This window comes from Xenopus laevis, chromosome 1L, assembly GCF_017654675.1.
Source record: "Xenopus laevis strain J_2021 chromosome 1L, Xenopus_laevis_v10.1, whole genome shotgun sequence".
Lineage (NCBI taxonomy): Eukaryota > Metazoa > Chordata > Amphibia > Anura > Pipidae > Xenopus > Xenopus laevis.
The window spans coordinates 143189511-143205687 of record NC_054371.1 but is presented as its reverse complement, the minus strand read 5'-3'; the positions used below and the strand labels follow the sequence as shown (position 1 = coordinate 143205687).

Genomic DNA, 16177 nt, shown 5'->3' with positions numbered 1-16177 from the left:
AAAGGTTCAGTTTTAAGTTAACTTTTATTATGTTACAGAATGCATAATTTGGAGCAACTTTTTATTTGCCCTTTATTTTTTATTCTTTATCATTTTAGAATTATTTGCCTTCTTCTTTTAAATTTTTCCAGTTTTCTAATGGGGGTCCCTGACCCTCATCTAAAAAAACAAATGCACACATTTATTGTTATTGCTGCTTTTTATTACTCATCTTTCTATTCAGGCCTGTCCTATTCATATTTCATACAACTTTTTCATATCAGTGCATGGTTTTTAGGGTAATTTGGACCCTATCAACCAGATGAAATTGCAAACTGGAGAGCTGCTGAATAAAATGCTAAAATAACTCAAAAACCACAAATAATAAATGAAAACCAATTTCAAATTTTGTCAGAATAGCACTCTCTACATAATACTAAAAGTTTACTTAAAGGTGAACAACCCTTTAAGATCACACATTTCTATATTTGTTCCCAAACCTCATTATGCCTTTAGAATCTAACCAAAACAAACAGTTAACATTATGGCATGATCAGAGTAAGCAACACTACTACATAGCTATATGAAAATGTAGCAGTATGCAGGTGGCTAGCTGCAGTGTCAAACACTGGTGTAACGCTACTGTATTAAATAAACAATAAACACCAGTTAAAGGAATTGTTCAGTATAAAAATAACTATGTAAATAGATAGGCAGTGCAAAATAAAAAATGGTTCTAATATAGTTGTTAGCCAAAATGTAATGTAATATATAAAGGCTGGAGTGACTGGATGCCTAATAATAGCCAGAACAATATAGTCAGAACACCACTTCCTGCTTTGCAGCTCTCTTGGTTACCAGGCAGTAACCAATCAGAGACTTGTGGGGGGGGGGGCACACGGGTCATAACTGTTTGCTTTTGAATCTGACCTGCATGCTAAGGATGAATTGCAAACACTTATGTCCCATTTGGCCCTCCTTAAAGTCGCTGACTAACTCAGAGTTAGAGAGCTGAAAAGCAGGAAGTAATATTCTGTTCTGTTAAATTAGACATCCGCTCACTCCAGCCTTTATGCATTACATTTTTGGCTAACTAACTATATTATAAACATTTTTTTATTTTTGCAGAGCCTCTTTACCAGTGCATGCTAACAATATATTATATGTTAATTACATTAAAACGCTTTAATTTTTTTGGTGTTACTGTTCCATTAAGCTAGCTTTGTATGCACATTTGCAGAGGCAAATAGTTATCAGTGGTCTCCCCTTGATTTCCCTTTGTTTATTTACCTGTACATCTTCAGTTCACTCAGGTTTACCATCATGGAGTCAATGACAGGAGGAAGATTACTTCGACTTTTTGGTGTTACAAGGGAAAATGTGTTCTTCACGGTAATGAGACCAAGATCAGCAACAAGGACCTGAGGACTTCTTGATGACTGTGGTACAATAACGACCGGTGCTTTAACATGGATATCCAAGGCTAAACGGAAGCTATGCTGGGCTAATTCTTTTACTCCCGATGCTGCTTTTTCTGCTGCATGTACTGTGGCTTCAGCGAGGGCTTCCTTAGTAGCTTGAAAATTGTTAATAAAAGCCTTAAAAATTAAAAAAAAAAAAAAAAGATATATAATAGTACTAGCGAAACAAATCACACAAATAGTAAATGTGAGCTAAGTTAGAGAAAAGGTCACAATCACAGTTCTAACAAAATAAATGAACTGCTCTCGGTAAATGGAAAGAAATCTTTTGATTTATTAAATTAATTCTATTAATTTATTGCAAATAGTTTGCTGCTGCTGGTTCCAGCTGCTCTATTCATTTGGATCAGTCTCGAATGGCACGGTGAGTAGCAAGGGCTTAATTAACAAAAGAGTGTTTGGCAGTGACTTGTAAACAATCAATTTCAGGGAAAAAAAGTAACACTTGAATACAGTAAGCATAAGCTTGCAGTATCATTCAGCCTCAGTCTTGAGGCCTCTGGCACATATGGTAGTTTTTCACCATATTTGCCTAAAAATGCAGCAATATGATGACTAAAATGTACTTTTCTCTTAAAAAAATTACACAAGTGCCAGATTCCAGGGGAATGCAATAGGACATGGTTATAATAAGCAAAGGGAAACTTAAAACACAGTTTAAAGTATTTTTAGTCAGAAAAAAAGGATTGTGCTGATAGACTCTGACTTTTTTTTTCGTATATTAATTTTTTTTAAATATAAACATTGCTTTCATTTCACTTACCAAAATTGCTGAAACAAATTTGTTAACAAAAATGACTTGTATGCATCCAACATTTAGTGCGATATGGCTGTCCACCACACTCATATCTGTATAAGAATTTCCTTCAGTAGCACCCACGTAGGACAACATTTTAAAGCTGAAAAACTCTTTTCCCTTTATGCAAACAGCCTACATATATATAAAAAAATAATTAATAATCATTAGTCATCTACAAATTCATGCAAACAAAACAAACTAACACAAACAGAAAAAAATATTTATGGGCTGCTAAAAATATATGCACCAAATAAATATTCCAATTATTGCACAACATGGTAAGTGTTGTGGATTGTAGGCATCATTTCTTCCTGGAACCCCCACCCGATGATTTAACACTGTAACAAATCTGACTTTAGCTATGGCGAGGGTGTAATACGGGTAATTGCTCAATGTAATTATGTGCTGTTTTGGACCATACCAAGACCCAGTTTGTGCCAAGATTACACCCCAAATTCAGGACAGGGATAGTTCAGGATTATACCCCATATTCCATATTCAGGACTAGTGAGTTTGTTGGAATTATATATTGGTATTGGAACATGATATTCAGGGTAGCCTTCTTTCTTTAATATGCTTTAACACAAACCAAAATGCATAAATATTAATATTTGCTAACAGAGTCTGCATTCTAAAAAGACAATCTGCTGCACTGCTTGGAAAATGGCACTGTTACAAAGGCATAGGTCAACAACAAAACAAGCACCCTAAGCTTTCTTCTCATCCATTCATGATAAGTAACAAACCATTTTTGCACATTGGCTTCATAGTTTTTAAGATTACACAAAGTCTTTACTTAATAGATATAACTACAGGGTGAAACATTCAGCATTTAAACAAAAAAAAAATGTTAGTTTCCTTTAAAGTATTTTAAAAACATTGTAAATGAATCCAGAAAATACACCCATACCTTTTTATAAAAGGCTTCAGTATCACAATCTAGGACAGCAATATTTTTTAATTTTGCTACAACTTCTGTTACTTTCTTTGTAATAATAACTTGAGAATCAAGTCCTGTAAATGGAAAACAAATGATGAGTGTGATTTTAAGTTGTAAATAAAAAATAAGGCACACTTTAAGACAGAGAGAGGTACAGTGCAAGAAAGAACTGAGTAGCTCTTACAGAAATTCTAGCTGGATTTACAGACATGCAATCAACCAAATCAGCTGTATGGACAACCTGCACTCATTTATATTTTTTCATTACATATTATAGGAAAGAAACAGAAGTGTTTACCTTCAATACTTATTTCTGAAATCCTACATTTCTGCCCACGGATAAAAACACGGAGGCAAGACAATTCTGCACACACGTGTAGATTTATAACGTCATCATACTTTGATTTTTTCATTGCTAAATGAAAATGAAAAACACAGGTAACTACGAGTAACATCAGGTAACCACAATAAAAAAAAAAAAAAAAAAAAAATATGGACAGTGTGAAAATCTATATAAATATATATTGTATAATACAATAGTTAATATTGTCTTTTATCATACTGCACAAACTTGAAACGGATGTTTAGACAAGTTCAGTACTATGCATTTGTATAATTAACAAAATTTCACAAGAACCCCCCCCCCCCCCCCCTTTTGTAGTGTTGTAATTTAAACATTGGCCATTTACAATTTTCTTTCTCTAAAGAACCTTTTCCACCCGGTGTCTAATACTTTTCCCCCAGTGTCTAAAAGTAAAGATTTCAAAAACCATCCCTCTCTCTCTCTCGCCTTTCAAGACAGTATTTTACAAACCCTAAAACAGCCTTACTTCTACCTGTACCTTAACCTTTTTCAGGGGACCAGAAAAAAATGGTGTCAAATCCAGAAAAATGTTAATTCATGGAAATGTATTATGCATAATATATAGGTGGGACCACAAAACAACAATGTTAAATAAGGGAAATAAAATCAGGGGATGTACAATTGTGGTTTCACTGTATCCTATTTCATCCTCCCACTTTTGGGAAACTAAAAACTAGCACATATATATTTAAATCGAAGCTACAAAGGGAATCTAGCAATGTGTTTCTCCCAACAAACATAGCTTTTAAATGCTTCTACAAAATAAATTATTTCATCTATCTGTAAAATCATAGAAGGCAATTCAAAATTTAGTGATTCAAAACAAAATTATTGTGACTAAAACAGCTATTGGAATAGCTTTAGGGATTAAATCCTACTTTTTTTCATTTGTTCTTCCCTTTTTTCCTCCTCTGCATCTTGGACAGGCTGATCCATTTCCTTGTTTTCAGACTGCGGGACAAGATTTGTTAGGAAGCTTATTGTGCTAAGAAGAGCTTCTGTGTGCAAATGGATATCCAAAGAAGAAAAGTCCACCTTAGAAAATAACGGAGACAAAAGAAACATGTAATGAACAAAGAAAAGAAAATTACTTTCACACACACCAAGGGGCTGATTTATCAAAGGTCGAAGTGAATTTTCAAAGTAAAAAACTTCGAATTTCAAAGTAATTTTTTGGGTACTTCGACTAGGGAATAGTCCAACTTCGATTCGAATTTGAAAAAACTTTGAAATTCGAAGGTCGTACTGTCTCTTTAAAACTTCGAACCATTCGCCCCCTAAAAGCTGCCGAAGTGCTGTTTTAGCCTATGGGGGACCTCTTAGAACCTGTATGGAGGCAATTGGGGGAGTTTGGGAGATCGAAGGTCGAAGTTAAAAAAAACTTTGAATAGAAGTACGACCGTAGGATTTGAAGTAGGCCGAATTCGGCCCACTTCGAGCCCAAAAAACCTCCGACCTCCATTCGATTGGTCTTTTTGAATTTGACGTTCGAAGTTTTTTTTAACTTCGACCTTCAACCTTTGATAAATATGCCCCCAAATGTCAGGAATGTTTAAAATGTCCATGGAGACCCTAAGGTTAAAGGGAGACCAGTGCTATTGAATTAATTATATTTAATTCAGAAATACTTTTTTTATTATTCTTTTCCTTACAGTTGTTTATCTATTTTAAGGGACAAAATACACCTACAAACACCTTTGCTAAAAATGAACACAATAAGCCATTTTTCTACTTTGAAAGTTGGGGTGTTTTGACTAAACTCAGTTGTCCCAGAGCACATGTCCTATTTAATGAGCCCATGCTGAAAAGTGCTGTATACTATCCTTTTAATTGAATGTATGCTGAATCTAGGATAGATTTCACCAGCTCAAATTGACTGATTTCAGCATTTGGCATGCTGAGAAAAGATGTCTATTTTATAAAACTTCTTGAAGGTATATAGGGAAGTCCGTGTAACAGCCCTTTAAAGTTATTCTGTGCCATTTTCCATGCAGTCTAGCAGATACTCATTCTCGTCAAATGTCTATTAATTCTAAAGGAACACCTTGATTCGCTAGATATCACAAGCTTTTTTCTTGCAACTATCGAAGTTTTTCACAGTTCTCTTATGACCTTTTTCAAATAAAGCATGTTTTCTTTATCAACTTTAAAGTGCCCCCAGAGTTTTTTTGCCAAAACCAGTAGCTGTCATGTCAGCATATGCACAAATAGGGTTGTTTAATGTGGACTTGTCACCCAGACAGAAAAAGCTGTATAATAAAAGTCCTTTTCAAATTAAACATGAAATCCAATTTCTGTTTTTAATTAAAGCATTTATAGCTGTTGTAAGTTCATTTAAAAATCTCAGCTGTCAATCAAATACTGTCTGCCCCTCCTCTATGCCTTGTCCCCCATTTTAGCGCACAAACAAGATTCTTAGATGATGCAAGGCTTGCCTTAATAACAGTGTCCAGAAAATGGCTCCTGCCTGCTTGCTATAATTATGAATTCCCAGACTGAAGGAAACAAGATTCAAATAATTTATATTGTGTAATTAAAGTTCATTTTGCTTGACTAATGTGATAAAATACGATTTTGAATAATGTTTTTGTGTGATGGGTCCCCTTTAAGGTCTGAAACACAGGCAAAAACATAGAAATGTTAACTTTGGTAGAGAGGAATGGACCTTTAAGATTTCTGGAAAACTGGTTTAGCCTAATGAAAAAATACTTCTAACAAAGAGACTACAACAGCCTTCTGGACAAAGATCAAGTCAAAAACAGCAAAATCTGTCCCAGAGTCTGAAAGCTTTTTACATTGAGAACAGTGCCACAATGATATTCCATATTAGTATCAGATTCCTATAGGGATGCAATTTTAGCAACTACTAGCAAGAATGTATTGACTGCACAAACACTTCTTGAAAAGAATGGACAATGCAGATAACTGACTTGGGACATTATTCAGCTTAGCTTTTAAGAAAATCAGCTACTTTGGTGAACAGAAAATCTCAAATAAAAGTCTTGACCAACTGCATTATGTATTTACAGCACATCTGTGTATCGCAGCCTAGACATTACTTGAGTGGACAAACAATCAAATAAACTCTACCATAAATTGAAGCAGAATTCACCATGGTATACGTTCTCTAGGCAGGTTGCTCCCTGGATTTAACCATGCACCACTTACTACCACAAAAGTAAATCCTAGTAATAAAAAAGTTACAGCTAGAGTGTCCCTGGACTTCACTTGGGTAAATGTTCTGCAACCTGGAGACCTGGGACCAAATTAATTAACAGAGTGTGTGGTCCCCTTGGTCTTGTCCCATTTTAAATGAGTGAGAAAATGTTAAACTAAAACAACAGTAAAGTGCAGCTACACAAGTCAAGAGCCTTTTTTAAATTAGTAAGAAGAAACAGTAGCTAGAATGTATGCTTTTGTTTTATTCAGAGTATTATGGAAATGCGCCAATCTAAGCGAAGAGAGTGTCAGTCTAGTAGTTTTAACTTCAGCATAAAGCTTCATGTCAAGATTCAGTTGTGAAACTGTAGATATACAAGAGCAGCATACCAGGCTGGACAAATGTGATTATTTGAAACATGGGCCAACAATCACAAGACTGCAGGTCTTGGATCTATCAAAACACAACATTAAAAACATACAGTTAAAAAATGTACAAAATGAATCATACCTTTATAAGCTGTTCAACATTGTTATAAGTAGTCTTGAACTCAGGTCCATTTATGTCAGCCTGAATAAAAATATAAAATAAATGTATACAAGTATTATTAATATTTACCAGAATGCATATGTAACAGGAATGAATTTACTTTACTTTAAAGTATTCTTTTACCTTTATGTACTCTAAAGTCAAAAGATCATCTGTAGTGTTATCCAAGGTTGTAATAATATAAACAGGTCTCTTTTCATCATCTTTAAAAGAACAACAAAAAAATGGCAATATTAACCTGATGCTTATATGGATACAGCAACAGCATATAAAAATAAAGATCTTACCTGTGTATTGTGGACATTTCAAGGAGATCTCCCGTAGAAAAGCATTTGCAGACATATCAAATGTGCGAACATTGAGCTCAGTACCTAATCCCAATATCTCTAGGTGCAAAATAGTCTTTTCAACATCTTTTGACAAGCTGTATAACTGTAGTGTAACCTTTAATTGGACAAATAAGAACACATTTGTATAAAATAAAAAGCCACAGAACCTTCAATAAACATGAAAAAAACAGAGAATGCATTCTTCAGTATTGTTTATCTGAAGGTTGAATTTGAGTTTGGGTGCTGCCATACTGCTCACAGACAGAACCAAACAACTGGATGGTGTGCAATGCAGGCTCTTTAGGTAGCTATACATGGGTTGATAAAAGCACACAATCTGGCCCTTCCAGACTAAGTCAGAAGCTTATTGGCCTATGTATGGGCCCTCACTTTATCAGTCTAACATTTTACAGGTTAGAAAATCTCAACAAGCCATGATTGCATCTGCACATCAATCAATCAATCAGATAACCCCATTGCTTAAGATGGCAAATCAGAAAATTATCCGTTTGTATGTCAAGGTCTTTAGGTGTATGTGCAAACTTCACAAAAAAAACACACACACACTCACTCACACTCATTCCTTCAGCAGGTGTATCCAGGTTTTTCATGTTAGTTGGATAACTTTTGTTACTGAATTTTCAAATAGTGTCACAGCAGTTTTTATTGAGATTGTTTTTTTGACTGGGCCTTTGTTGGATATTCACCTTTTTTTTGAACCATTCTAGTATTACTTTGGCCTTATGTACTAATAGTACTAATAAAAGATATACTTTGGCTTGAGTTTTTTTTTGGAAAATGGTAACAGATTAAAGAGATAGTGACACATGAAATTATACCTTTTTTTTTTTTTTTTACATCTATCATAACATTGTCTTTGCATGCTATTTATAAAAATAATTTACTAAAGATTTTATGTTACCTATCTGATTCCCCATGTTTCTCTATGAGTGGGCTGCCATATTTGTGCAGCAGTATTTCGTTAGCATTAGAAACTCTGACAGGTTGAGAAGGGAAAGTCAGGTTGGCAAAATAGTTAGGTTTAGGAACTTCAAGTGACAAATACTTACAAAAGCTTATTAGTGAAAAACCGTCAACATGACCCATAGGTAATCTTTTGTGTATATTAATATTTTGAAAAGTTGTTTTTTAGTGTTAGTATCACTTTAAGATATAGTACTTCCATGTATTTTCACCATCTATTTTTCCTTACATTTTAACATGATGCTCATTTCTGACTAATGGAAACAGATCCACAGGATGTTGCTACAACAACCTACTTCACTATAGGTATATTGCTTAATGGGGTGTGTACATTACACATATTGCTTTAAAATCTGGCCACAAAGCATGGTCTCATCTGATCACAAAATGCTTTTCTACAACATTATTGGGAGGTGCCTGGCAAATTTATGCTCACATGTTTTAATTGAGTAATGGCTTCTATTGTGCCTCCCTCCCACACAAAAAAGTAGTATGCAGAGATCTTCAAATGGATGACCCTACTTACAGTGGAGTATGATGGTAGCAGCATCTTACTGTGGGGCTGCTTGGGATAAATTTCTTGTTTCAGTAGGACAATATTCCCATTACACAATAAAAATGTATGCCCAAGGGCAATAGCATACAGCACATTTTATATTGCCCTAGTTTAATCTCCTCCAGACCAGCAAAAATATATCAGAATACACTGATACTATCATTACAGTGTGAATCACTGGTCACTAAACATTTGAATTAAGTAAACTGAAGAATATGCAACTGCAAAATCCTACACTATTTATTCATTTGTGTATTATAAATCTTTAGAAAAACACCTGAAATATGCTGTTGAATACAAAAAAGGTATCAATTTCTGGTTTACTAATTGAAAACAATGAATCCTGGATGGTGTGCTACCAATTTAACAGTCTCCCAGTGATTTTACCATAAAGGGAATAAATAATTTTCTACAGGAAAGAAGAATGAAAACACAACCATGAGAACCATGAGAAAAAAAGGTCAGTAAGATGAGGTTAGAAGTACATTAGATTTGGGTAAAATTGGATGGTATATCAGAATTTGTTCATACTATCAGTTAGCATTAAACAAAGAAACATTTACTTACATTTGGGATTTCAAATCTCATCTGAAATTCTGTCATATTTTTTAGAGTCTCTTGTTTTCTCAACTTCTTCTTTCTCAGACTGTCTGTCCTAACCAGTGTCCCATTAGCCTCCTGAAAAAATGGCATTTCCTCCACTGGGCTTGTAGGTGCATCATAGAACTCTTCTTCCGATTCTAAATAATAGACAAAATACAAAAATTTTACTGGATATAAATCAGTAGAGAATATCATTATCAGTTTTCTCACCTAAGCCCAATATTGCATCCTCTTTCACAGCTGCCTATACAAGAACCCTCTTTCAATCTTCTGATAAATATCTCCATGCATGAAATGCTGCCCTGGGCTAATATAGCATTTTTTATTTTCAAATGAGTCACTAATTAGAAAAAAAGGTATTAAAAGCCTAAATTTCCTTTGCCCCATGATTGCTGACAAGCCATTGGACTGGGGGTTAATTCTCTATGCAGGATGCATCTCCATTCAAAAGGGTCTTGCACAGGTTGCCCTCAATATCCCCCACTGCCATTGAACTGTACTTTTAGTGAGTAGAGGGTCCCTTAAATACCGCGGTCTGATCAGGGACTGTAATATGTTACTGATGGGGACTTTTGCTAAGACTTTGAAACCCTGGTTAGCTCACTTTTAGTACACTACACTCTCCAACCATTAATTATTGCCATATTCCCCATAATCATGGCAGCTTCTAGACTGAATCTAGAGTCTGCTTCTCAGGAGAAACCTCTGGTTTTCCTGATAGACCACAAATGGCTGGGCATTTGCAGCTAGTTGCAACTACATTTCGACCTCCTCTGTAGAAGCTTCCAGACAATAGCACTCATGCCCAAACTGTACCAGGCAGTGTCCAATAAAGCTTGCACATATCTGTCCTTCCATAATTCCATGGTGTTTCATCGTCCCATCCTGCTTTTCGTAATAATATACTATAGTCCCAAGCAGTTCCATATTTTTAAAATGTTTTTTTATCATTTTTTTGTATAGATTTAGGATAGGGCAGTTTATTATTTATAAAATGATCTTTTTCAAAGCCAAAAGAGCATATGAGAATCTGTGAAAACATTAGCTGAAGGAAAAAATACAGTCATAGGAAAAAGTTTGGAAACCCCTCTTAATTCTTTGGAGTTTTGTTTAGCATTGGCTGAGCTTTCAAAGTAGCAACTTCCTTTTAATATATAACATGCCTTATGGAAACAGTAGTATTTCAGCAGTGACATGAAGTTTATTGGATTAACAAAAAATATGCATCATAACAAAATTAGACAGGAGCATAATTTTGGCCGCCCAAACAGGGTGGCCAGAATATTGTACTTCTCCCTCTGCATAAATGCTTTTGTAGATTTTGAAGTGTGTTTAGGGTCATTGTCTTGTTGGAATACCCAAACACTGCATAACTTCAACTTGGTGACAGATGCTTGAACATTATGCTGAAGTATTTGTTGATAGTGCGTTGAATTCATCTGACCATCGACTTTACCAAGGGCCCCAGTCCCTGAACTAGCCACATAGCCCCACAGCATGATGGAACCTCCACCAAATTTGACAGTAGGTAGCAGGTGTTTTTCTTGGAATGCAGTTTTCTTCTTTTTTGTTATGACCATATAACTACATTTTTGTCTCATCAGTCCAAAGCACTTTATTCCAAAATGACTTTTTTGTGGCATGAGTGCAGAAAGGGCTTCTTTCTTATCACCCTGCCATACAGATCGATGTACACAGCAAGATGTTCTTGCAGGTATGTGGAGGTAATCTTTGGGTTGTATGTAACCATTCTCACAATCCTCCGGATATGCCGCTCCGGTATTTTTCTTGGCCTGCCAGATCTGGGTTTTACAGCAACTGTGCCTGTGGCCTTCCATTTCCTGATTACATTCCTTATAGTTGAAACTGACAGTTTAAAAAAAGATAGCTTTTTGTAGTCTTCCCCTAAGCCATGATACTGAACAATCTTTTTTTTTTCAGATCTTTTCAGATCCTTCAGAGGAGAGTCAGGCTACCTTAAATACTGTACAGTACCCTTTCTCATGATTTGACACACCTGCCTATGAAGTTCAAGGCTTAACGAGCTAATCCAACCAATTTGGTGTTGCCAGTAATCAGTATTGAGCAGTTACATGCATTCCAATTAGCAAAATTACAATGGTACCCACATTTTTGCGCAGCCAGTTTTTCACATTTGATTTAATTATATACTGAATACTGCTTCAATAAAAAAATCTTTGTTCAGAAAACACCCCAGTACTCAGATGTTCCTGGGAAATTAAAGACATACGAAAGCGGAGAACAGAGGAACAAACTTGCAGAATAACTGCTAAAGTGCAATTTTATTATAGTCCACACAACATGTTTCGGGCCTCACAGGCCCTTTTTCACACTTGAAAAAGGGCCTGTGAGGCCCGAAACATGTTGTGTGGACTATAATAAAATTGCACTTTAGCAGTTATTCTGCAAGTTTGTTCCTCTGTTCTCCGCTTTCGATTGTTTACAAGATTTGAGGTGTGTGGACGGAGCACCTGTGAGACAGCGGGACTGGCCACATTGCTGCTTTCCACGTGTATTAAAGACAAAGTGAAGGAAATTAAAGACATACCACTGTTATCTTTTTTGTTGAAAGTGGAGTAAATTATTATGCAGGCTGAGAGGAGTTCCCAAACTTTTTCACAGAACTGTAAATAGCCCTGTCGCAGCATTTAATGCTGCATAGTTAAACTTCATCAGTCATGTGACAGATTTGTTCCCAAAATTTGCTCAGCATATATATATATATATATGAACGCATGCCTTAAAATGTAAGGTTTAGAGTAGAAAGAATCAAAAGGTAGCATTTACTGATCTCCTGTATACAGTACATTTATGATTGTTATATTAATCTTTGGGGCCCATTTATCAATGGGCAAATTTGCATATGGCCGGAACACGTGTCAACCAAGTACATTTCATTTTTCTACTTCCATCTAGCTGAAAAAATAATCACTTATTCATTGCTATGAGATACTGCCCAGGTGCAAATGTGCCTAGTGTTGATAAGCAAGTCCCTTAATATTACCAGACTCAATCAGAGAAGGAAGGTCCACAAAAGCAGGTCTTCTTGGTGCCAATTGAGGGGTAGTCACTGCAGTGGATTTTTGCATCTTTAAGAAAATAAAAATATTTTAACAGCAAAACAAATTACATTTTCAGATAACACTTACAGGTAGTCTGAATTCCTATATTTTGTAATTGTTTAATGTATTTAGGAAGCAATACATTTAAAACGATTAATAAACACTTTGTGGTATAACATTGAAGTGTATAAGAATAAGTGGCTAAAATACTTACCACACAGAAATAAAATCCAAGCAATTTAATATGCAATAAAATAAAGATTAAGGTAGTTATCAATGGTGTCTTATCAATAGGAACAATACATAGCCTATGCCAAAACCTTTCAACTGCCCATGTTTAAAATTGTTTCCAAATAAAATGTTACATCCTAACAATCTTAAAGCATTCAAATTATTTGAAGCTTTCAACAAATCTATACATTTACAAACACATTCATAGCATAGGGCTATGGGTAAATGCTAGCAAGATGATTATAAAACGTTCTAGTAGATAAACATGAAATAAAAAATACACAGAACTAAGTGATGTGTAAATAGGAACAATTATTTTTTTAAATAATCTTGGACAGAATTTCCTACAGCATACAACTAGCTGAGCAAAGCATAGAAACAGGTGAGGTGTTCAGGTAAGGCATGACTAAATCATACAAAAGTGTCATGACTAGGGCTAAAGTTGTGACTAGTCTGAAGATGATGATCACATACTGAAGACATGAGATAGATTGGGCCAGACACAATGATCATAGCAGTTATGGAGTCTGCAAACGAGGACTGACTACAAGCAGCCCTATCGCTTTAGGAATGACCCACAGGTAGCCATGTTCAGTAAAGTGGAAATTTAGTTCACATTTAAATAACATTTTCTGTTCAGCATGATAGAGAAACTAAACTTGAGCCGAGTAGTTAAATTAATGTTTTTTTTTCCAAAGTGAGCAACAAAAATATAATCAATTTAAACTGGGCCAAACTTTTTTCCTGTTTTCGAAAAAACATATTTGTATTTTGCATGGGAAACTGCTCCGATTTTTTTTCCATGTGGCAGGTAAAATAACTCAGATATGTGCATCTTATACCAAACCTCTTATGTTTATTTTTCACTTAAAGTATTTAAGAATGTTTTACTTACATTTACAACAAACGTTTACATTTTGTTTGGAACACAAGAGAAATTGTAGTCTCCCACAGAGCTACAGTTGGAAAAACATTGGACATAGCTTGACATAAAATAACTTACAGCAATTCTTTGGGGAGATGCAGATGATTCAGGAGGACTTTCAGGTTTTGGAATGCTGTCAATCAGTTCCAATACACCCTTCAGTTTTTGGTCAGAAATCTGAACAGAAAGTATAGGGAGTTCTCCAGATAATTTACATCTGTAAACAGAAACAATTAAGTTAAAGAGCCTTATAATAAAAACATTCCTAACAAGCTATGAGTATAACATGCACCTCAAAGAAAGAAGCATTATAGCATAACACTCACTGTATCTCAGTGAAAATCTAGAACAATGTAAAAACCAACATTTCTACTTGGATGTGAAAAATCAAATATTTAAGACATATTGATACAAGTAACTGATGCTTTTTCATTTGGATCATGGCCAGCTGGACCACAAACAATTCTAACGTGGCTAACTAATGAACTGTTATCAGCAAAAGTTAAAAACTACTTTTAATCAAAAATAATGCTGTGCATTATCTCTGGAAAACACCTACTTGGGCATCCTGGCATCAGTAACAACCATTGCTCTGCTGAATTCCACCTTAAGATCCATTGGCTCTAGAATATGCTGGGATGAACGTTTTAGATTGCGGGCCTGCTTCCAGTTTTCATCTAAATTGAAAAAAATAATAAGAGATTGATTTTTGTATAACTTAATATTAAATATCTTTCTCTCTAGTCACTTGGAGAATTTAGCAATCTTGGGTTAAAGCTATAACTTGTATCTTAAGAAAGGAAAACTTAAGACCACCTTCCAGCCTCCTCTGCAAACTGGTCAAACCCCTCCTCTGCCAACTGGTCTGTAATACAACTTAGTTGATGAAGGTACTGTATAAACATTATGGTCACAAAAGCCCTTACATTTCAAAAAGCATATGCAACCGGCACGTTATCATAGACAGCATTCCCAGATTGTAATGCTGAATGGGCCCCTGATGCATGACGTCTGGAAAAGCTGGCAAATAGTAACAATCCCCATTGCAAGAAAGATCAGGTCCACATAACACCTTCAGGTTTTGGGTCCCTGCTCCTAGAGAAAAATACTGCTATTCTCCTTGAGCATGCCTCTATTTGAACCTTGCTTCCCAGTAGACTAGATTGGAATTGGTTGTTACGAAGGTCTATTGAGGATCCTCCAATGGCCGGCCTCTTGCTAGATGATTTGTTTTCAGGCTCCAAGCGATGTTGTTTAGAGGCAACCCTGCCATTTTCTCTAGAGCACAGGCTTTAGCTTTTGTCTGTCGGGTAGGTTTGTTAACCCCTATCTTTTTTCACTCATTAAGGGATGCTGACAGTTGTCAGCAGAAGCTGGAGAACCATAGCTTAAAGGTGTAGAGGTTTCAAATGGCTGTCAACCAAAATATCTTTATTGTATCAAGATGAAGTAACTTAAATACCTTTAATTAAGCAAGATGATATAGCAAGTTAATTTGTTTTAATCCAATTTTACACTCATCTGGGACAGTTTTATCTTTCAATGCCAGAGCATTATTTTTATCAAGCGCAATAATTTAATGGTGTAGATTGGCTGGACTCATATCTGCTGTAAAACTGTCAACTTACCAAAAGCATTTCAAACTATGTATTTGCTTCTGGGATCCTATTACGCCACAAAGCATTCTATGTAGTATAGGCTGAACTCTCTTCAATTAATTCTCTGCATCAGGTTCCGCAGATTCATGTGTTATGCAAATGCATTGAACAGCTCATTAATCCATTAAAAACAATAACTTTAATAGCAAATACTTACTGTCTTTTCTATAAAGCAGCTGCATGTTGCTAAGTTGCACATCAAAACTATCATATGCTCGTGACATAATATCTTCAATGGTGCTCTGTCCAACTTTCAGTTGCGGAAGGTGTGAGCGACTTTTGCTGACCATCTAAAAAAATATGGGAAAAATTAGTAAGATAATTAGTATAATCAAGCAATTAGGCACTGAGAGTACTGCATATTTAGGCTACGCATAAAGTGGAAAAACTTGCCAAAGGCTGATGGCTCATTAGAATCCATACTTATTATGAATTTATATGTTTTAAATAAAGTGTTTAATGGTTTCTTCACTAGGAATCAAGGCCCTAAGATCAACCAAAGCTGAAGACAAGGTAAGGAGGAGTCTGGGATGGCA

At 35.4% G+C, this 16177-nt stretch overlaps 1 protein-coding gene across 1 annotated transcript in view; it reads right to left on the bottom strand.

Moving 5' to 3' along the window:
• Nucleotides 1-7637: 7637 nt before the first annotated feature.
• Nucleotides 7638-16177, bottom strand: part of vps13a.L (vacuolar protein sorting 13 homolog A L homeolog) — a gene marked incomplete at its 3' end in the record, with an annotated part of 45397 nt that continues 36857 nt past the window's right edge. The window contains 6 exon segments of the mRNA NM_001092965.1: nucleotides 7638-7716; nucleotides 9709-9881; nucleotides 12770-12854; nucleotides 14062-14200; nucleotides 14543-14660; nucleotides 15799-15931. Of these exon segments, the coding sequence (NP_001086434.1) occupies nucleotides 7638-7716; nucleotides 9709-9881; nucleotides 12770-12854; nucleotides 14062-14200; nucleotides 14543-14660; nucleotides 15799-15931 (727 nt within the window).